At 45.1% G+C, this 23,074-nt stretch overlaps 1 protein-coding gene across 4 annotated transcripts in view; it reads right to left on the bottom strand.

Moving 5' to 3' along the window:
* The window catches only part of Eip93f (Ecdysone-induced protein 93F), a 149,725-nt gene that overhangs the window by 15,579 nt on the left and 111,072 nt on the right, over positions 1–23,074 (bottom strand). For all 4 annotated transcript variants that reach the window (XM_070674716.1, XM_070674717.1, XM_070674715.1 and 1 more), the window contains exon 2: positions 20,437–21,620. In XM_070674716.1, coding sequence (XP_070530817.1) covers positions 20,437–20,530 — 94 coding nt within the window. In that variant the 5' untranslated portion in view covers positions 20,531–21,620. The remainder of the gene's footprint in view (positions 1–20,436; positions 21,621–23,074) is intronic.

Below are 23,074 nucleotides of genomic sequence, written 5' to 3'. Positions count from 1 at the left end.
ACCACACGCGCCGAAAGCCGAGCGATAAGTCTATCAAAGTATATTTGCCCGAATGTTAACTATTGCTATCGTAATCGTATGCACTAAAGTAAGTGGCACGCGGTTTTATAATCGCGGTTGCATAATCGTGAGTTACGAGAAATGTATCCGCGCTGCGGGCGACGATATCTAGCCCGCTGCAGAAATTCACGCACGCGCATCGCTCGTAATGCGTGGAGCCCGGGACTTGTTTGTCATAGGAAATGATGGACGATGATTAAGGTTCTAGAGAAAAGTACGCGGATATTCGTAGCCGCGAATGGGATGCAGGCTCTTTCAAGGAGAATCGCACGCGAAATTATGCAGATCCGCGGCGCAACTGAGTAACCGGACATGGCGGTTTTCGAAGGACACGCCCGGTGCACATAATGCGAGGATAAAAGTAAAAAAAAAAAAAAAAAAAAAAAATTCTGCCGGATTTGCGAGAAGCACGACTCATTTTACTTTCCATTTTTATCCGTAAAGATAGCGGGTGTAGTCCGAGGGGCGAAATATTCGCAACCACTCGAATCGTATCGTGGCATTCAAGAGCCTGAGAGCTTAATCGTACCACGTACGCGAAAGAAATCGTGTTAATATAATTAATTATCTTTCTCATTTCTCGGAACAAACGGGTAAACGTGTTCTATATACGAATTAAACCGCAGCTTTCTTAGAACTTTATTAATCTTTAGTTAACGTAACAGTACAAATTTATATACCGTTGCAAAAGTTTAATTGGGATTTATAGCCTGATTTGTTTTTAAATAGATTTAAAAAAAAAAAGAAAAAATAGTTATAAGAGGAAATAACGATCGTTATCTATTTTTTGAAATTCGTTTAGTGCGCTCGATATCTTGAAAATGATAATTTCTTTTTCCTTTTTTTTTTTTATATCTTGCGGGTAGCTACAATTCCGTTTATATACCAGTTATAATTCCGTTCCACTCCCTAGAACGGTTCGCGATACAAGCGGCGATAACAGGATTTTTTTCACTTCCTTATCCAAAGGCCGAATAGTTGACTGTTATCACAGCGGCATGACGCGTCTAACTTTGCTGCATGCATATAGTCAGCTTCGTCGAAAAAGATTTCCAAGCGTTAGTTCTGCGCCGGCGGATGCTGTTTAATCATCAGCGGCATTTTGTGCGTAGTTTCCATCTGCATCTAAATGCCCCTGACTATTGCGCTATTGACGAAAAATTAATGCTCCGTGCGTAGACGCACCGCGTACGACTTCCTCTTTGCTACTGTCTCGTATATTCCGAGTCTTAATTAACGCGTCGTTTCTGCGCGCATTCACATCGTAAATGCGTTATCGTAAATTTGCAGTGTGATAAGAAACTCATCGATAATCAATTAACACTTCGTTCCGAAAGCGCCTTCATATGTCGCGAATCACTTGTTACACGTGTAGGAAAATCGGAAAAAATAGAGGAGACGGTCGGTCTCGAACTCGGTGAGAAGCGTGTACAAATTTCGTGGGTTACCGTGGAAGGTGTAGCGATCGCGGAAGATATATCGCGGGTTTCGCCCGAATTTATGAATAAGCGCGAATTATCTCGTGAAGAACGAGAACGCCATTGATCACTTCGGATAGCTCGCAATTATACCAGCGTGCGCGATATAAAGCAAACGAAATGGTAATCCTTAAATTTCAATCGGCGATCCCTGAACTATTATATAAAATTATTGAATTTAGAGATATATATATAAAAAAAGCACAAATTTACGTAGCGAAATATGAGAAAGCGATACATTTAGGAATTAAAACTGGAAAGGGTGAACATTGGCCGTGGTCCGGTTTTTCGTTTTAAAATTTGTCTTGGTGCAGGAACGACAAAAGAAAATATTCTGAGAAAGGCTATTCGAATTAACGCAGTCGCTTGGAAGCGTGTATGAAAAACATCTGAATAAATTATTATTGTTTGTCGAACGTTTCGAACGAATGGCGACGCCCATCGTGCTATCCCATCACCGACATGTGCGGCCATTATTTAAACGCTCTACTTCCACGCAGCTTATCAAATACACAGGTATAATGCGCTTTGCGGAAACACGAACTGGATCCACGTCGGCCACGCCGACCAAGATGTGTGTGCGTATGTATGTGCGTTTTGCGCATGCCTGTCAGAAAAATGCACGACTGATATTACGGTCAGGGACGAGTTTTAACGCTGCAGTTTTAAGAGCTTTACACCCTTATCATCATTTCCGAAAAAAATTACCGCCACGGTGGTTTGCGTTTAAATCTCCTTCACGGATGAAATAATTTGCAACAACGAGAAAAGATTCACTTTTAATTGGATTTGCAATGAAATTGATTACACGAATAAACTGTGATACCTTCCGTCGCTTAACTTAATCGTTAAAAAAAAAAAAAAAAAGAAAAGAAAAAAAAGAAATTACTTTTTCGCAAATATCGCGCAAATATTAAGATAAGCTATTCAACACACTTTTACTTCGTGTCAGCATTGTTATACATATAAATTTTTATGACCAATTACTTTCATGCATCAAATTAATTTTCTTACTGACCAGGAACAACAGTACAATGTAATATTTACAACGACTTGAAGGTATTAAAAATATTCGGAGTAAAAAAATTTACTTTAAGTCATTTTCCATGACGTACGTATAAGAGTCTTACTAAATTTGTAAAACAATGTCGGAAGAAAAATCTGCGCGATTTAACACGTTTGAATACGTTTAGTAATTTTTGCGTGCATATCGATGAATAGAAAGAAAAAAAAAAGTGTTAAAAAAACATAACGCAATCTGTAAAATTCGATTCGATAAAAATTATAACAACATGCGAAAAAATATTTGTGAAATTTGAAAGGATTTGTATGGGTCAACAGCCAGAGTTTACTTTACTCGATGTAATATCTATCCCGCATGACGAATTGTCAGTTGATCGTCATCGACAAAGATGCGCGCTTGCATTCCGTCAGCACGCCCTCGCCCTCGGCAGTAAAGTTTTAAGTTGCGATAAGACACCGTGATTCTTACGCGCGGCTTGATAAGCCTCGCAATACTTTTACTTCACTTTTTACAATTTACGAACGAGTTTTTGCATTCGTGGGCGCGCGCGCGCGCTCGCACACAGTGACTCATTGTTAATCACAATTGCAAGTCGCCGCGAAATATCTGATAAGCCGTCATTTGTCGCATTCCGGCCGACACAAACGATATTTAATGTTTTAACATGAAAAAGAACAGAACAAACGAGTTTACAAAAGTATTTTTTTTTTTTTTTTATTGATACAGTAAAAATATCGCGGTCAATAATTGTTAGTGTCACTTGCGAGTCTCCTAAGAAAATTTTCCCTTGACGACGACGACCTTTTGACCCCGTGATCGAATTTTCTTAACCGATCGTATCTTGTAAAAGGAAGTTGCCGTTAATTCAATCAAATCTTTTCTATTACGGGGTTCTGAATCGATTATACTTGAATTTCACGTGTGTAGGAAAATCGGAAAAATTTGAGGAGATAGTCAGTCTCGGACTCGGAATTCCTCGTCTACGACACTAGCACTTATTAGCCTCTCACATCAGAGCTCTTACTGCTTATTCCGATTATCTTTATTATTTAAATTTGAATTGTAAACTATTTTATATTATCGACGCGGATCTATTTCGCACGATTCACTTTTTTCTACAAAACATTTATTATTCTTACGAAACTTAAAATATACTGCCTGTACTCGGGATCTCTCTAAATTAATTTTTTTGCAAAATAAAAAAGAAATAAAAATAAAAAAATATAAAAAAAAAAGGAAAGAAAAAAGTGGAACGAGAATTGTTAAAATATGAATGCCACGAATTCGTAGCGGTCGAGACATAAATTTTAATTTTGCGAGATAAAATTAGAGCGACATCCACATACCACCTCGCGGCATGTGCAGTTGTTATCGTTTATCAATTTCTTCTGTCGCGCTCTATTGGCCGCTAATATACGTGTAAATCAATAATACAGTAATTATTGAGCGAAACGCATAATTAACGATTGAGCTAATTAACGGCTAAAATGCGTAAGACTCATTACGCTAGCGAAATTCGATACGGCGATATACGCGATCGAGTAACTACGACTCGCGGCTCTGGCATCCCCCGTGAAGTATGGTTGCTCGCGAGATAGATACACGACAGATTATTTCGGAGCGCGCTGAGTTCTGTGCGCGCCTCGAAGAAAATAACACGATTAAACTAACTCCGATACGCGCCGTTGAGCCAAGCGATAATAATTGCGGCCGCGGAATAATTAGCTGTGCGCGAGTGTCCATTTGCGTGAGATAAACCGACCTTAGCAGACTTTAATTTAGAGAAAGAGCTTTAATGTACTTTAGAAATTGTTTTCACGATTACACCGCTGCTGAATTGAAGACTTTTATGCCGTTTCTCGCATACATAAATTCACTATCATTCGACGATTCCTTTGTACCGTCGGAAATCAAAGATATCTGCCTCCGAGTGATTTTAACTTCAATGCAGCATCGGCTTATTTAATAAAACTGCGTCTATTCCGTTTACGTAAATTTTAGCCGTTTAAGTATTATTCCATACAAGTTTGTGACATTTAGTAGGAAATGTTGAAAATAGCGTTATAGTTAAATTTACTTCGTAATTTAGTATGGTTGATATTATTTCCTGTTTGCGAATTTAACGGGGACAAATAACAAACGTTATTTTAAGTGGTTCCTCTCAAAATTTTTCAATGATTCTACTTTATCACAAAGCCGTCCGTGCGCTGCGAATCTCCTAAAATTAAACGGTGATGTAACAACCTGCGTCGTTACATTCTAGTGGTTTCTCGTTATAATGATATGTTAAAGTGAGGTTTACATTTTTCCGAATAATATTTTTTCACAGCGCCGTATGAAAAAATACGATGTACGATCTCACGATTTCTTTCACGCTGGCGTAAAATTTTTTTTATTGCGCTTCGTCTTTTTTTTTCCTTCCTCGCTCTTGCGTGCATTTTGTAGCAAGCCGATCTAATTAAGTGTTTTCGTTTTGTACCTTTCTATTATTAGATGAAATGGTAATGCTGGCACGATATTCGTCAAATCTAGAAGTAACTTAGGGACTGCAATCGTTAGCGCGAACTTCCCCGCGACGGTCTCGAAATTCCAAGACGTGCCGAATCGTGCCGCCAATGAGCGGCCCGGGATCGATCGCGAGTGCAATTTAATTTGCGAATTCCCAGCCATTCCGCGGAAACAACGCGTTTCGCAGAAACGACGTGCCGTGGTTGACCCGCGACCGGCTCTCTGCGGCCCTAATGACTATCCCGCCGCGCGGCAAACGACAAAATCAATTCCGTTATGAAGGCGGGCGCCATGAAAAATCGCCGCCGGACTCGATTCGCACGCGATATGTATTTTCACATACGCGTACATACTGGGCGCCCGCGAATTGACGAGCAGCACGAAACGCACACGTACGCCGCCCATACATTGTGCGGAACAGCATGCACGTGGCGCATTGTAACGTAGTACCGATTGGCGTGACGGTAGGTTGCATCCGCGGCACGCGCGCCGCGATATCGAGTGTCCGTCGAGAAGCGCGGCTGATTGGCGCATCCAAGCTGTAATTGGCCGTCCGTAATTGCTTTGCGTTTGATCACCGATAGGAAAATTTGCTCTTTGAGTCGGGAACCGGCGATTTCGAAAACCAGTAAAGTTTACTTTTCTTTCTGTCTCACAATTTGACTTTGTAAACCGTGGAGTTCCGCCGGGATTGCGTTTAATATATGTCGAAAGATTAGGAAGACGAGTGCCACGACAAATTTGGCGTACGCACAAAATTTTTGGCTGGGAAATATTAATTAATCGAGGAGTTGAGGTTGCCGTTAAAATTGTTCGTCGGTTGACCTGCGATCGACGACGTATCGTTTGAGTTCAGACGAGGTCTTGCTAGCTTGGAAATTGATAAGTTTTTCCGAAGTTCCGAATACAAATATCGCAGAGAAGTGAAAATGTAGCTCGAGCGAGGAAACGTCTGACGCAAAATTAAATTCGAGCATTGCAAATTAAATCGTTTTCACGGTTCTTCGATGACGAAAAGTACGACGGGATCACGGAGCTTTTGCTCAAATGAATATCGAATACTGTTTGCTAAATTAATGAACGAGCGAAAAACACAAGCTCGCGCTGGCGGGCATATTTCCGCGATGTTAAATATTTATTCAGGAAATTAACATCCGTCACAAATGTGTGTATCGCAATGTACTACGGCGTGGCTCTGATAATTGTTTCGACTAGCATAAATATCATAATTTGTAAAATTAAATGTTGATATGTAGTAATATGTACAAGTCGATTTTATACTTTCGGTTATTTGATGTGTTAAGATTTGGCAGAGACCAGCGTAATATTATCTCTAGTTAGTCTTTTTTTTTTTTTTTTTTTTTATTATTTTATTTTTAAGTTACGTTCGGTGCGATAACTACTTCCGCGATGCAAGCGATCTGCCTCACATTCTTTATTCGCAATTATCACCCGATAGACGCGTGATTTGAATCCTTCCGGAATCTACCAAAAAAAAAATGTAATTTTGTAAAATGACTCGACGGAATTCTTCCACCAGCTTGCCGCGTTAACAGCGTAAGCTCTGTCGTTTGACTCAACGTCGCTTAATTTCTTGTCGATCTGTGGACCTTCGACGACCTCCGGTCCACTGCTCTGCTGTGCAACTTGCCGCGAGTGTGCGCTTGACCTCGTTGATTACGTTGCGACTAAGTTGCATTATCTTTGCACACTCTCAGCGAGGGGCGAGAGCGCGGGCAACCGCGGTCGCGAATTCTCCTGCTTCACGTGCTTCACATACGTTCTCTCGCGCGCAAGATATTCCGTTCGGCGGGGCGTACTACCGACGCTCCTCAAGATTTCCGTCGGGCGATTAAAAGAAGCAGATCTAAGAGGATCCGAAGATTTCCTAACGACGATAACGATCCATCGTAGCTCGCTTCTTCGCTGAGACAATTTCACCCGAGTGCAAACTCCTCATCGTGCTCGCACTGGTATCCAAACAGCTGCTCGCCAACCTCGGACTATCACGCGCACGCTCGACAACGTGAATAAACTGGGAAAAGGTGAAGTTTACCGCGGCAAAGCTGGAGGAGTCGCCTCAATTCTCTCCAGGACAGCTGGGTTACAATTTCAAGACGGCCACCTCCGTCTGCTTGAGGCCGCGACAGACGAAATGCGGTCGGACCATCGACTACTTCAGGGATAACGACTTCGAGGCCACGGAAGACGTTTTGTTAGACCACGAAGAATGTTCCGAGTGAGCGGTTCGAAAAATTGGAGCCTCCTCCAACCTCGAGACTCGCGATGCCGATGATCTCCCTCGCTATCAGGATTTAATTTTATTTTTGACTATCCGTTGTCGCGCATCAAAGGAATCTGTTCTTACGTCCGTCGTCAAATCGGAGCGTTTCTATTAAGGCGCTCCGTGTACATACGTGTTGAGGCTGCGTCTGCGTCTAACTCGGCGTGTCTGCTATGTAAGTCGAGACATTACTTGAGCTAAGTACTTTGGGCGGCGGTCAGATCCGTCCCGGCCCCGGCGTTCATTCGTACTCGGCGTTTTGCACGCGCTCAAGCGCCTAAATCGTGTACATTTTTTGTCTTTTACGATGCGTAGGTACATCGAGTAATAAAGTTCGTTATTACGTTTGTTCGAGACATCGTCGATTCATTAGTTTTCCACGATTCTTTGCACAACATAATAAATGACGAGTAAATGCAAACTACGCACAATAAGACGAATGAATTAATAATATCGTAAAGTAGTATTGCCGATAAGTTAATCAATTCTGACAGTCCTCGTGTAAAAAGTATATGCAAGGGATGCGTCAGAATGGACTCGCACGAAATGGGGATTCGCAGTAAGCACAATATTGTCCGAGATATATTATATATATGTATTTACTATGTTAGTCTGAGAGAAGACACGTTTTTACAGTTTCTCGTTTTTTTCAGTCGGAATGATTATGTCTTTCAAAGCGCCGACATTCGAGCGCCGCTGATCGCTAGTCGCTTACGTATAATATTTCAAATGCCATACTAATTTTTTTTTTTAAGTATAAATATTAAAAAAAAATATATATAAACACATTAGTAATTAAAAAATGTATTATTAATATTGAAATATTTAACGTTTGCAATTGACCGTTGTCAATGATTTCTAAAATTGGTCTCCGACATTTTTATTTAATTTTCAATATAATTATCTTTCTTTTCTACTTTATATTTCTCTCTCTCGGCTCGCGGATGAAATTCCAGGCAGGAGGTGCCGAACCAATCTTATCTCTCGTGCCATTTAAGAAGACGAAGAAGTAGGGCGGGTGACCACGCCCGGGATTAAACCAATAACACGCTGTACCGGAAAACAGTTCTTCGAATAAAATCATTATCTATCTCCGCGTGTAGATTGGCTGTTTACAGGCTGAACGCAGCTACGATTTAGCGTCACGTTTTCGAGGCGCTGCCGCGTCGTATTAAAATTGTAAAACGAAGAAAAATAAGAGCGAATGTTTCGCGAGCGTCAAAATTTTCCATTAAAGTAGCTCATAATTTATCAGCGCTGTGATTAAAACTGTTATTAAATATAGAATTAAGCGATATCGTATTAGAATTATTAGTTTTATATGTATATTATTGTAAAATGCGTTTGTGAATTATTTATATTTCTTGATTCCACTTTTTGAAGTATTTCTCGTATAAATTTTAATTTTTATTGCGCGTTGCTTTAACGCTAAGAGATTAATTATTTAGGAGAACCTTGATCGAAGTGCGTTGCGGTAAGCTGTTACTATCGCTATTACCGTTGTTACATAATGCACTTGTATTGAATAATTCATTAACGATAATAATTCATACTCCTTTCAATATTAAATGTCACGAATATAATTCAAAAAATGGAACGTACGCGAATCGATAAATCAAATTCCACGATTCCGGCCGTGTGCTAATTTCCTCAAAAACTCTCGCGATAGTTACCGTTCCTAACGTAAGTTAAGGAAAAGAAAAAAAAAAAAAATTCGTAAGAGAAAAGTTCGATTCTTCGGAGCGAATAATGATTAAAGAAACACTTCGACGTGCCGGTTCTCTCGCCTTCCTCTTGACACGCAGATCAAAACGGCGAAGCTTCGAAAGCGGGTGCCACTTTCTACGATCGTCCTCTGCGGATATAGCGGCGAGCGGCGGAGGATATAGTGGCACCATTCCTCAATTCTAAACCGAATGGCCTCGAGGAGACCGCTCGGCCAATGGCGGAGTAGCGATTTTTAGCCTGACGGCCCTCCACTCGTCCCGGTTCCTAAGCCGCTATATCGTTGCGATGCCTTCTCTAATCGGTGGTCCGTTTCGACCAATGGCAATCCAGTTTAAGCGGCGGTAGAAGCTAGTTTCTACCTCTCCCCCTCCTTCCCTCTTCCTTTCTTTTTTTTTTTTTTTTTTTCCTTCCTCTCTCGGCGCCCTGGCCATAGTAGGGCCCGCCAGCCGACTCTCACGAGACACAAGGCTATCCTTTGTCCGAAACTCGCTTGGCACTCGGCCGCGTTGAAAACGTCTCCCGGCACCGCTATAATCGTGCCGTAATTGCGATAACAAGCGGCCCGTCACCGACGGTTCAGCACGCAGACGCCCGTGTTTCACGTAAATAAATTCCGAATATTTTCTTTGTCGTTCTATAAGCCATTCTTGTCCTTATGCAATGCACCAGTTCGCGTTCCGATGACACGTCGCCGTAATTGACACAAAGGCAACGCAATGCCATGTAATCCTAATGCACGTATTACATAAAAGATATTTCTAATTATAGAGATACGTGAGAAGTGTTTCGCTTTAGCTAATAGACGAGTGCGTTCGCAAACTAGCGTGTACACAAATAAATAAATCTTGCGGCAACGAATGCTAAATCAAATGGCACTGAATAATCTCGTTAATGACATTTTGCCGTTTGCATAATGCCACCGTGGAAAACTAGACCGCTGTTACTTTCAGGCCTTGTCTCACGTCGGCTAGGTAAACGTGACGATTGCGATTTCGCGGAGGAAAAAAGAAGGGGGAAAAAAGAAATAAGTGAAAAACAAGCGTCCACGCCTAGACGCAAGTTATCTGCATCGCTTTGTTGCATGATCGCGAGAATCCCATTCACCTGGCAAGACCGCTTAGCGGTTTCCGAGCCGAGCGAAGGACGAACGGAGTACACGATGGATGTCGAAAGGTACCGACAGGAGAGCGTTGCCTGTCTCTTCGCGAAAGCATAATGCGCGGTGTATGCCTAGCATCGCTTGGCTCCCTGCCTGCCCGCTGTGCCTCATTAATGACTCGAAATTGATGCACGAGGACAACGATCGCGCGCGAACTCGGCGCGTATCAAAATTCTCGATCTTACGAGGCGTCTCTCGCGGGATAAAAATACGGGGCGATGAATAGTAAGTTGCGCGAAACGAGAGTTCCCATGGAGACTTATTGTTGCCGTCGTTGTCTGATCCCTTGATCGGCGTCTCCTTGAGCATAAAAGTATTAACGGACAGTCACGAGCCACGGTTTTGACCGCACACCATCCACGTTCCTTCATAAGATCGTAACCGCCGTATAATTAGCGCACCGCGAAATAAAAAGAAAAAGGAAAAAAAAAGCGCGTTAAATAAAAGTACGAGATTCGACGGGGAGTAATTATTTTGAATTAGAAAAAAAAAAAAAGAAAAAAGAAAAAAAAATTTTGTTTTATTTAATTAAAGTATCTTGAATTCTTTTAGAGATGATAGGTGTTGATTTATGATGGCCGTATCTCTTTCTCACTATCTACATTACAGAAAGAGATTATATTTCATTCATACGCGGAGCGAAAATATCGACGGTTATTAATGCACGGCGCTGCACAAGTTCATACTTCACCTCCGCAAATTAGTTTGGGTATTAATACAGTCGAAGTACGACGAGGAATATGAGCATCTTCGCGACGGGGAAACGTGCATCGTCGTTTTAGGTCGATGATTAATCTTGCGATAATCCGATCTCAGTCATCGTACAAATCATTGCGAGATAAGCGGCTTGCCGTGCATTGTCACACGCATGATTCCGCGGAAAACGCTGAATCGCATTAACTTCCGCGTAATATAGTGGACTTCTCGTGATTTTACGGTGCATTTGTAAGTCCCGGCTTTGTAGAAATTGTCGTGAAAGTATTAAAACGCCGATGTCGTTTCTCCCATAATTTTGCCTCCTCGCATAAGTACAGATTTATATTTAATTTTCAAGGAAGCGAGAGAAAAAAAAAGAGACGAATTCGTCCGGGGAAAAACCAAGATACCGGCGCGAATTTTCGCGATGAAAAATATTTATTCGTACGGCCGGCGAGCTGCACGGCCAGATTTTCATGACTCATTATGTAACCTTGAAGTTTGCACGCTCTGGCGTGACGATGACTTGGCCGATTTCCTGCGGTCGCGATTGAGGCGTACGCGCGATTCCAAAGAAATTGAAGATTTTCTACAGATACCTTCATGTTAATGCGCAATAACGATTTTTCGTGATTCACGCGATTATCTTTTACGCACGTTACAATTAATGCTGAGGCACTATTATTGCACGGGCATTTGAGCGGATAAAATTAATGGAAAGTAAGATAAGACGTGGGAAATGTGCAATAAAATGTAGACGAGTTTATGTAATAGGCGTAATATTACTTAAAATTCTTTTATTTCGCTTTTGGTAATAATAATTTGGTAATTTGGTAACAATAATTTGGTAATGGTAATTTCCAAATCGTGACACTTCTCCTCCTTAGAAATTCTCTCGTAACTCGAAAGACTAGTTTCCCCTCTTTGCGTCACGCTAAAACGATATTTCGTCAATAATTGCGATTTTTCGGGTAACTCACGTTGTTGCGAGGCTCGACGTGCCCTCGAAATAATCACCCGAAGGGTTTTTAGACACACTGGCGAGCGAAGACCAGCTGCCAAATCTTTTGGAGCCATTCTTTTTGTTCTTTTTCCGCCTCTTTTTTTTTTCTTTTTTTTTTCCTCCGTCATTCAGAGTCCTGACTTACTAACAGCTCGTGTACTTTAAGGTGTTGCTTCCTTTTCGTCGACAACATTTTCCTTTTTATTTATTTTTTTTTTATCTTCCAATGATGTAACGCGCTTGAAATAAATTAACACACGTTTGATGAATCTTTTTCAAAGACATGTTAAGCTTTTAAAGCTAATCCGGTGACGGATGGCGGCGGTGATCTGTTGCGTTTTAATCGTCTCTCGTGCGTGCGCCGCAAATTTTCATCTGGCGGCGAGGCTTCGCTTTATCACGCCAACCGAAACGCCGATATTCAACCGCCGCAGAGCCTCTCCGCGGCTCGTCTTCTTCGTTCGTGTATGCGTCTACTCGTGGAATGCGCACGTGTGCGCGAGGCACGCTCGTATGCGTGTACGCGCGTACGTTGAAAAAGCGACATTGTGAGACCGGCACGGCTCCGCTCTATCTCTATCTGCTCCTCTCTCTTTCTCTTCAGACTCTTTCGCGCATCGCGTTTTACTTCGGTTCACATGCATACGTCAGCATCTCTCTTCACTATATGCTAACTGTTGCATTCTACATGCATACGGGACTCTTTCCTTCTTTCTCTCTTTCTCGTTCGCTCTCTTGCTTATCTTCTCTCTCGACTTGTCCACTCCTTTCTGCTTATCGTCTCGGCTTTCTTACATCTTGCCTCTTCTGGCTCGCTGACCGTTTTAAACATTTTTATTAACTATTTATCCCGCCCAGCATCTGCGCGCGGGTACAGGATTCGTAATATAATACGCGTTAAATAGTGCGCCCTGGAAATTTAATAACATTCCCGTACGCAATTATATTAAAAACTTCTACGAGCATTCGCGCGTTAAAATAACGATATACTATTTATTGAAATCATTGCGCCGTGCAATTAGCGCTGCGATTTAAATTTCTATTTTAAGCTTAAACAAAATGAATTCGTCGACACTTGTTCGCGAATAATATATTTTAGAATTAAAAAAAAAAAAAGAAGAAGATACTTTTTATTTCACATCAATTTTGTAGCCACGTCTCTCGTTCGAATACTGTTTCGCTACGCGTTCGTGGAAACAAATTCAGTGCGGCGGCGTCTGGGGAGGATTCGAATCTTCATAACTATCTCCGTCCAGCGGCGGTTGCGAATATCGCGATTGCGAAATTGGATGAATTTCATGGAAACGCGGAGTAATCTCTGGCCTCCTCCTCTGCCGGTGCTTGCGACGCGTTTCCGGTCTGTCACTGTCCTTTCTTTGTCACTGACGAATCTACCGTGGCCCGCGCGATAATATTTCGCGACGCGACTCTTCTCGCGGTTGTAACATTAGACACAGTAGAGCGATAAATGGGTCACCAGACAACGACTCCGCTGCTTCGTTTGGTGTCCGATTACCGCTTAGGCAGACGCGACCACGACGAAAGTCTTGTTACCGTTGTGCACGGCGGGGACGAAAAAAATTTGAACACACCCATGATGGGACGCGCAATAACGACGAGATAAAAAAAAAAAAAAAAAAACTCTACGTTGATTAAATTTATCTTCTGGGCTCGCCAGTTTCGGGTTCGCGTTTGTTATCGCCGTGTTTCCGTGCGCAATCGCGAGATGAACTCGCGTTAGAACTGATTGAAGAATGCCACGATTATCGGATTGCGAGTTTTAGTATTGTCATGGTATGCCACCTATGAAGCTCCTCCGGCCGGTCTGAAAGAAGTCGCAGCGGCTTCTGTACGTCGCGCGCCGGAGATTTTTATCCCCCTTTCGCAGTTTTAATACGCGCTTGTTTTAAAGAATGGGAGCGGCTGTTATTGCAAAATGATTGCCGCGTGTTTTCAGCTTTATAAGCTCCGTGTTTTCAGCTTCGCCTCGCTTCGCCGCCGTGTGCGCGAATGATATTCTAACGGCCCGCTCGCGGATCGTGATGAAGAGCGTATGGAAGGCATCTCGTCATTCGAAATGAATTAACGTCCGCGGTACTGTAATCATTTTATCCTATTATTACTATCCGACAGGTGTGAAATGAAATGAAGGAGAAAAAGTGGGAGGCGAACGGGGAAGGATTTACGGTACCGGCGTGTGTGCCGTTTGTAAAAATTGACACTATCTCTTATTAAATATATTCGCGTCTTGAGGTTACATTTTTCTATTATTTGTCCGGGCTAATCTGTACGGGTAATTGACTCGCGCATTCAGCTGATATTAAATAGTGATACATTTTAAATATCGAAGATGAAGCATCGAATGAAATACCTATTAAAATATAATCTGCACTACGTGGGATTTTAATATCGAAGTTTCTTTTTTCTTTTTTTTCTTTTTTTTTTTTTTTTTTTTTGTTGCTGTTCATAATTTCTTGAAATATCGAAGATGCTTTATACGTCGTAATACATGTTAATGTAACACGTAATTACTTTCTAATTAAGGTACATACCGTTTCCAATATTCATTCATCCTTGAAATTTTCATCCGCCGACTAAACGGCGCGAGCGTTCTGATTTCCAGCCGGTAACAGCTAGCTGATAATCCGGCGATAGCGAATTTAGTCCCCTTGAAATTATTTATCTCGTAAATAATTTAAAAGCCAGGGGCGTTAATTACGCGAAATTAGCATCTAACTTGCAACGCGACAAGAGAAACTTCTCGCGTAGGACGGAGGGGGTGGGTACGGGGTAAGGAGAGGGGGAGGGGGGAGGCGAAGAACACAGGAGTAGTTGTAAATTGCTTTATCGTATTGCGGGCTTCTCGGCGGCGCATTCGGATGAACAGCGAACGAGGCACAGAGAAACGAAGTAACTGATTTATGAACTGGAGTTACGAGACGTCATCTAACACGATGGGAGATCGGTTGCGTGCCCATGAATGTCAAATAAACGCGCGACATGGATTCATTGGAGCGCGACTTATCGCCACCAGCATGTCGTTTTAATCAGCTAGGATACTCAGGCGGGATTGATACGTTCTCTCGGTCAGAATTGCCGATTTACTTATACCTCATTCGCGCAAGCTTCGCCACGCAGCGGGTACTAAACGCTAAACGTTCGTTAACAAGCAACTAGCCGGTCGCACTAATTATCTCCAGTGTCTTCTACGTAATCACTTAATACTTCGCTATCCGATGGTATCGGGCGTTGACCTGCTTTGCAGTTTCGCCACTTGTGTCCGGGCGATTATTATTTAAAATGGCCTTTTGCACATCGATGCATAGTCAGTCGACTATTGAGAAACGTTTCTTTCATCGCGCTGAGGCAATGCGTTATGCAAGCGCGCGAAGTTCCAAAGCGGAACGATTTAATTGCCGCGACGAGTCCGGCAAGATTAATATGAGATTTATTTGAAAAGCGGTCGAAACAAAACAGCGAATTCAAAACACATTCGTTATGCCGATGCAATATAGTTTGCAAAAATTTTGTGCGATAATGATCAAGTCTTTTTCTTTTTTTTTTTTTTTTTTTTTTTTTCCTGCATTCATAAATTTAAGTGACCAATACGTCGCAGCGTATGTCGAAGAATTTAACGTTCGACAATTAATTTTTAATTTACCCATACGGTACTAAAGGTTCAATTAAATTTTATCGTGATCTTTATTTCCTTTTCCCGTCGATAGTACTGTAAGAAACTTTCCAGATTACGCACAATCAAGTCGTTTTACTATGTATTGCGATTTATTTCTATCCGCTATCCCTTCTTGTGCTAATGTCGCTTTGAAGTTCTTCGAGGGGGTGGTTTCCGTCGCCGTCGGGATCGGTCGTTCAAATAAAACGAAAATAAAAAAATATAAAAAAAAGGAACAAGCAGGGTAAAGGGTGAGAGAGGAGAGAGGAATCGGACGAAGAGAAGATGTGTCATTTTCGTCAATTTAACGGTCTTTCTACCTCCTACGAACCCCAAGCAGCTCGCGATGCTCGGTTTTCACCATGCCCTACCAACTTCCGCCCCTGACTCGCTCCCACCCTCGTCTCGTCGAAGCGAGGTCAATCGACGGAGGGCTGAAGACGACCCCCACCTTCTCGCAACGACCTTCCCTACCACGGCTACTCAATATCGTTTCATTACGCACCCTGCTCCACCGACTACCCAACCGCCCTCCACTTCCTCGCCGTCTCCCTCTCTTTCTCTCTCCGCGCCTCAGTTTAACCCCCGTCGTACTCCACACTTCGCCCTCCTTACGTCCCTCCGTTCCTACCACGGCGACGAAACACGAACGCCGACGAATTTTTATTGTTACTTCTCGCGCCGCTTCCTCTGACCTCCCGCCACCCATCCCTCCCCCGTCCCCGACGCCTTCTCCTCTCCCTTTTTTATGCGCCTTTTAACGATCAGCAGTAACTGCGCCCATCCGCCACCCCCTTGCTCGTGCCCGTCTTGCCTTGCGTCGCGTTGCGTTGCCTTGCCCTGCTCCGTGCCCGTGCATTTTCGGAAAAAGAGACCGGATGAGAGCGGCCGAGCAGTAAGAAAGTAGGAAAAAAGAGATACGATATTACGTGTAGGAGTGCGCGTACGTGTGTGTGTATTCGAGATACATTATTTACCAAGTTTGGATTCGGTTTGCGTTTCTGATGCGTCTCACGGGAAGTAATCAGGTTAATCGGAAATGACGCTGTGCTGCCTCAACCGTCCAATCGATTCGAGTTTCAGATCTCGCGAAATGCATATCACATTTCGGTGGCGCTTTACACATCCGTTCTTTTAAGAACTATTAATATTACGTATCTAGCAAAGTTATATATTCTTCTATAAATCTTTTATTAGACAATGAAATATCACCGGATATGCGCATAACGACGAAGCGTGTGTTCCCGCATAATCTAAAGTTTCGCGTAAATGAAAGGCGAGTATGCTAGGATAGATGGGCCTTCACTTTTCTTCAAAGAGATTGACGCGATTATTTCGACGAATCAAAAGCAACATTCGATCCTGGTGTTGATCGACAGAACTTTTTACATCTCGTTTATTATCCGCAAATACTCCGATAGCTTATCTTCGATCACTGACCCGCAATAATCCTTTTATCAAACTTCATTAATCATTACATTTTTTTTGTTTTTTAAATTCCTTTTTTTCGTCCCTTTAAAAAAGCGTTATATCAGTTTAATAAAATATAATCGGAAAACAGCAGAGCTGCGAAATTTCTTTTTTGAATAAATTTAAGGACACGTTTAATTTAAATCTCTCTCTCTCTCTCTCTCTCTCTCTCTCTCTCTCTCTCTCTCTCTCTCTCTCTCTCTCTCTCTCTCTGTCTCTCTCTGTCTCTCTCTCTTATCTCACAAGTGAAAATCGAAAATCGTAAGAAGACGAGTCGTTCTAATCAACACAGACCTCGTCCGCTTCTAATCGCGCACGTGCAGGCGCGTCACGCGGTTGCCTCGCAACTGCGTTCCGCGACCGGGAATTTTTCTTTACCTATACTACGTCGATCCACTTCCGCGTATTCACGTCCGTCGAGTTCACCCTCGGTGTGCAGTCGTACGGTGTCCACGTCGTGGCGGCGCAATGACGCGATCCAGGCATCGTTACTGCCGGCACTCGCGGCGAGCGGCGTCCTCGCGAGATCGCGACAGCCCTTCGGCCCTCGGTGATGCGGTACGACGGAACGCGGGACGGCGCGGGAGAAGAGGCTTCATTACGTCCAATTCCATGTCCTCGCGCCGGCAGCCGCGGCGATGGGTATCGCGCGATTACGTGCGTGCGGGCCGACGACGGGGATTACACGGTGCGTGACGATTACCGCGCTTCACTCGGCACTCGCGCTACCGAAACTCCGAGGCATCGAGCACCGGCCGACGAGGTGACGCGCGCGTAACAGGTGTAACTAACGCCTCCGAACGGCGAGGAGGAGCGCCTGCCGCTTTTCGATGGAGCAACAGTTCTAAGTAAACTTTGAAAGCTGTCCGCGCGCTAAAGGACGACGACCCCCTCTTGCAAAAGCCACCGCCTTTAAAGCTCACTTCCTAAACGGCACCTTTTGCTGCGCCCGCCGACGTCGCTCGTATACTTCGACGCCTGATTCACTCGTTATCCTCATCGCCCACACTTTTTTTTATTCTTTTTTTTTTTTATCCCACCTTCGTCACTGCGGCAACCGGTAACGACGATACAAATGCACTCGTGCGTACTATTCGGGACACCACCGGAGACTGCGAAAGCCGGTTCCACCCTTCGTCACTCTTTTCCAAACGCGCACTGGTCGATCTACCGCGATCTTAGAAGTCTCGAGAGGAGAAGCAGAGGAACGCGACGCATACATGCAACTCGCGCTGCCCCTGTTCCCTCACCCGTTTACTCGCCTCCTTCACTCTCCGTCGAACTATCAGTGTCGGTCTTCTCCTTTTAGGACCTCTTCTCTACGGAGGACAAAGATAAGATACGAGAGGCAAGGACGGAAATAGTTGTAGGTTGGGGTTGTAGAAGCGAGGAAGACGGCGAGAACGTAGGGGAGGGTGTTTTAAAGAAGGATTCGCGAAAATTTCTCGACCACCAGCGGCAGCTGCGTTCCGAAATGAGGAGCAACGCGAACGAGAGGTGGTGGCGGCGGCGACGACGGTAGAGAAAGGGATAGAACCACGGGAAACGCGCGGCGGACAGAGGGGTGACGATCGGGGGGCCGGTGGGACGAAGGGAGACGCGCAGCGGGAGAGAGGTCACAAAAGTGGAGGAAGAAGCGTAACGGCGAGTGCACGCAACACCGACGCGTGCGGAAACGTGCCTTCCGCGAGTACCGGAGCTCGCCCCTTGACGGACTAACCGAAAGGCGAAGAAGGGGAAGTCGGGGCAAAAGACGGCTGGGTGGGAGACCGGTGGAGGCGACGAAGGGAGAAGGTGGAATAGGGGGCAGATGGGAAAGGAGGACGAATGGTCGTAAGAAGAAGAAAAGAAGGTTTCGGGCGGCGGCCGGGATCGCTCGGTTGTCTGTGGTCAAGGCACGCAGCTTGTGCAGTATTCTCTGCGCGTCTGACGATACCCTCCTGCTACCCCTCAGCGACGCCGAACGAGGGGTAAACGTCGCCGACGTAGAAGGGTGGGCTGGTGGAGGAGATCGTACAGCCTGTCTCGCGAGCCTGATTTCACCACCCCTTCCCTGTACGGGAAATTGCTTACGCGGCGCCTAATTCTTCTCGCGGCTTGTACCGATAACGGAGACGCCGGTGTCAATCTTCTCCCTGCCAATTTCGAATTTCGAAGAATCAAACCTTTTGTCAAAATGAAATTTAACGTAAGTCTTTTTATTTTTTTTTTTATTTTTTTTTTTTATTTTTTTTTAAACAGCGAGGTCCGCTTTTTTGCACCCCGGGCAACTATCTCTTTCGTTTCCCGCGGAGTTCTATCTTCGATATTGATGAATCAGCCATATTGATCACCGTCCGAACGTGTAGTTTTATCTTTATATAGACTACTTATCGATTACCGTTCTCGGAAAAGCGAATAATTATATATTCTCTAGAATTTATCCACGTACATTTTTAAAAAGCTACTTTTCACCGAATAGTAAATTGTGTAACGCATATATAATTTATATATTTCGTCAATTTCATGTAGAAGGAATATAATTCGTCATGATTCCATTTACGAATTATCGCAAAATTACTACGAATTTCATATCGTAATATATTAACTGCATATCGCGCGATTATTACGTTGGAAACGTGAAAAGGGGGAGAGAAAAAAAAAAAAAAAGAAGGATATACTGATTACCCTGCCCATAAATAAATCAGCTAGGGAAAAACCGTTTTTCAGCAGACACGCATGAAAACTTGAAACCGCACAGGAAACTACTCACAGAATATTATCGGATTTTCCGGCAGCGTGGTACCACCCTGTTGAACGTGCAGGCGCGAGTAGGAGTCACGCTTGGCACATAGTCAGAGCCAGGATTCGGCGTTTCGGTTCGCAACAGGTCTCAACCACCAACGTGCGCTCTCTCTTTCTTCCCCTTTCTCCCCTCCCCCCCCTTTCTCTCTCTTTCTCTCTCTCTATCTCTCTCGCTCGTGCTTCACGGTCGCACACTAATAGAAAATCTGTTTCTGTACTATACACTCGCGCCATGTGGAACGTAAGCGAACGTGTATGCAGGTACATGCGCTCATACTTATACGCCTCGACAAATGTCCGTGTGTTGTATACGTGTATTACCGACACTCGCCCGTCTATGCAACAAGCGCGCCGATGACACACCTCTCTTGAACGCGATACCAAGCGCGCGCGCGAGCAGCCGGTTGTGCACATCGGTGCACGCGTGCATCTTCGCGGGAAAGACGTCCTTCTCTTACGCATTCGTACGCACGCACGGCGATTACGAGATTATTATATACACTGTACTTATGTTAAAACGCGGACGCGGACCCGTTCGCCGATAGGAGCGATTTCGATTCTTTACTCACCGACTACGAAGACCATATTCTTTGTCCATCGCAGCAGCTCCCGTCGGATGTGTCTGCGTTCCTGTATGCAGCGGGCATAGGGGCAATCCGCCATTTTTGAAATCACATCTTAGGATGTGTATGCGCGTGCCGGCCGGGTGCGCCTGCCTCGTGTTCCCGCGTGGATATCCACCCCTTCCACCGCCGGCGCTCCTCCGTCCTCGTCGTCGTCGTCGTCGCCGTTGTCGCCTTCGTCGTCGTCCTCCCGTACCTCCTCTTCCTCTTTCTTGGTCACCCACCTACCCCTTTCGCCCCGGCGACTCTAGTTTCCCTTCCGTGTGTCTTTCCGATTTCCTCCTTCCAACTTCTCGTCGTTCCCACCCTCGTTAAACCCTTCTCCGTCTCTGCGCGTCTCTTCCACCGGCGTTCCTCCGTCTTTCAGCGCGCGCCGTGAGCGTGAGACGAGCGTGAAGGAAAAGGATAGCGCGTGTGTGCTAACGTGCGCGCTGCCAGGTGCGACGTCACGCGTGGTGTAGCGCGCCGGCAGAAGCGAACGAAGTCACCGTCGTCGTGGACCACCGGTACGTAGGTAGTAGTAGCGGTTGTAAGGGTGGCGGCAGCAGGGGTCCTGTCGTCGTTGTCGTCGTCGTCGTGGTCGTCGTGATCGTCGTCGTCGCGGTCGTCGTCGTCGTCGTCGTCGTCGTCGTCGTCGTTGTCGTCGTCGTCGCCGTCGTTTCGTCCGCCGTGGTGTGACGCGCCGCTCCTCCACGCGCGTCGGAGGGATGGCAAGCCGAAAGCGGCGTCGGGGTCGGTGTCGTTGGCGGTGGCGGCAACGGCGGCAACGGCGGCACAGTGGGGATGCAGCCGAGGAGGGATGACGGCCACGCTACTCCTCCCAGGTAGCGGGACAGGGTTAGGGCACAGAAACGCACAACACACGTGCACGCGTGCGCCCTAAGCGCCACGAGAGTGCAGTCTGTCGCCGGCGGCACGTCCCGGCTCACTCTCTCTTTCTCTCCCTTTCTTTTCGTCTCTCTATCTCTCTGTCACCCTACCGTCCTCCCTCCTTCTTTCTTTCAGCCCGCTCTTGCACAGAAGTCCTCTCCCTTTTCTTCCGCCGAATTCTCCTACGGCGATCAGATACGTTGTCCTCTTCTTCCGTCGTTTTTCTCACTCAAAGACACTCGCAGATTGCCGGTTGCTATCTGAAACAGAAACAAGACCGCGTTTGAAGTCGGGACGTCTGTGAATTCGCGGGTAGAAAACTAGGGTCTTAAAGAAACCTTCTTTTTTTATTTTTTATTTTTTTTCTTTTTTTTTTCCCGTCCTTTCTCTTCCCTGAGAAGTGATACACTTGAAAGAAAAGAAAAAAAAAATCATATAATCCCACTTTATAAAAGATAAAAAAAATTGGACTTCTTACGTCCTCTATCTAGTCGCGCATCGATACCTTCGACGTGTCTATCCTATCTACGACTATGTCGCGTCGCGGCGACGAGGTTCTCCCATACCGCGATTCCGTCGCACCTGCGTGCAAAAAGCGAAGTGGGCGTCCGCCGGCCCCATCCCGAAACAGGAAGGGTACTGCTGCTGCTCGAAATGAAACATTGCCGGTAAGAAGAGCGTCAGAGTTGGCGGTGTAGGTAGTAGATGGGTGGTAGGGGTGGCTTGCACCCTCTCGCGTGGTGAGGCGACACAAGCACAGAGGACGTGGAGGAGGTATGGGTGGAGGAGGAGAGGGATGAGGAAAGGGAGGACACAGAAGGGTAGCTGTAGGGGCGGATTCGCGCGTTCTGCGTCCGCGAGGGGGCAGGTTGGCTGCGAGACGTGAGACGGGGGAGAACGTACCAGACGAAGGGAGAGAGAAAATGCGAGCGCGAGCAAGAGAAAGAGATAGACGGAGAAGGAGAAAGAAGGAAGAGTGCGCCTAATATGCAACAAGAGAAAAAGAATTGGCGATCAATAGGTAGTAGCTGGTAAGCGTCCTTTCATCCGCCCCCGCGGACACCTCGTCCTTTCCACTCGCCCTGTCCTCCTCTTTCGGCTCACCTCCTCTCGCACTCTCACCTCCTTCCGTCTCGGCGGTCTCCATCCTTGCGCCATCGCCCCTCTTAACCCACCCTCCGTCACTTGCCGGCCACCTTCACCCCCTTACCCCGTTTCACCTTCCCGATTCCCTCTTGAGTTCATCGCAAAACTCCGCCACTCCATCGCCTTCGTTGTCGAGACATCCGCCCTAGCGCACGCCTAAGTTTATCACGACTCTCGAAGACCAAACATCACCTAATTAGCCGGTTATTTCTTTCCTTCTGTTCCGACACCCCCGTTGATTTCATTAAACTGCCGCTACTTCACAAACGCTGGAAAGAACTATTTTATACTAGTTTATATTTGCAATTTACTTATACTGGATCGCAGAAAGAACGTTTGCCGATATACATATATATATATATTGCTCTACCGACTTCGCCGGCGCGCACGTCCGGAAGGAGAATATTGCATATTTTATATTAGGTCGTGCGCCGAACCCTTCCTCGCGCCCGTTGCCATAAATTTACGAACTGTTCGTACCCGACTTTGATTCGATCGCATTTCTCGAGAAATGCGCATAATTTCGCAGGGAATTGTATTTTACAATACAGTCGTACTAACTGATTCA

This window comes from Cardiocondyla obscurior, linkage group LG02, assembly GCF_019399895.1.
Source record: "Cardiocondyla obscurior isolate alpha-2009 linkage group LG02, Cobs3.1, whole genome shotgun sequence".
Classification (NCBI taxonomy): domain Eukaryota; kingdom Metazoa; phylum Arthropoda; class Insecta; order Hymenoptera; family Formicidae; genus Cardiocondyla; species Cardiocondyla obscurior.
This window is presented reverse-complemented; position numbering and strand designations above follow the sequence as displayed.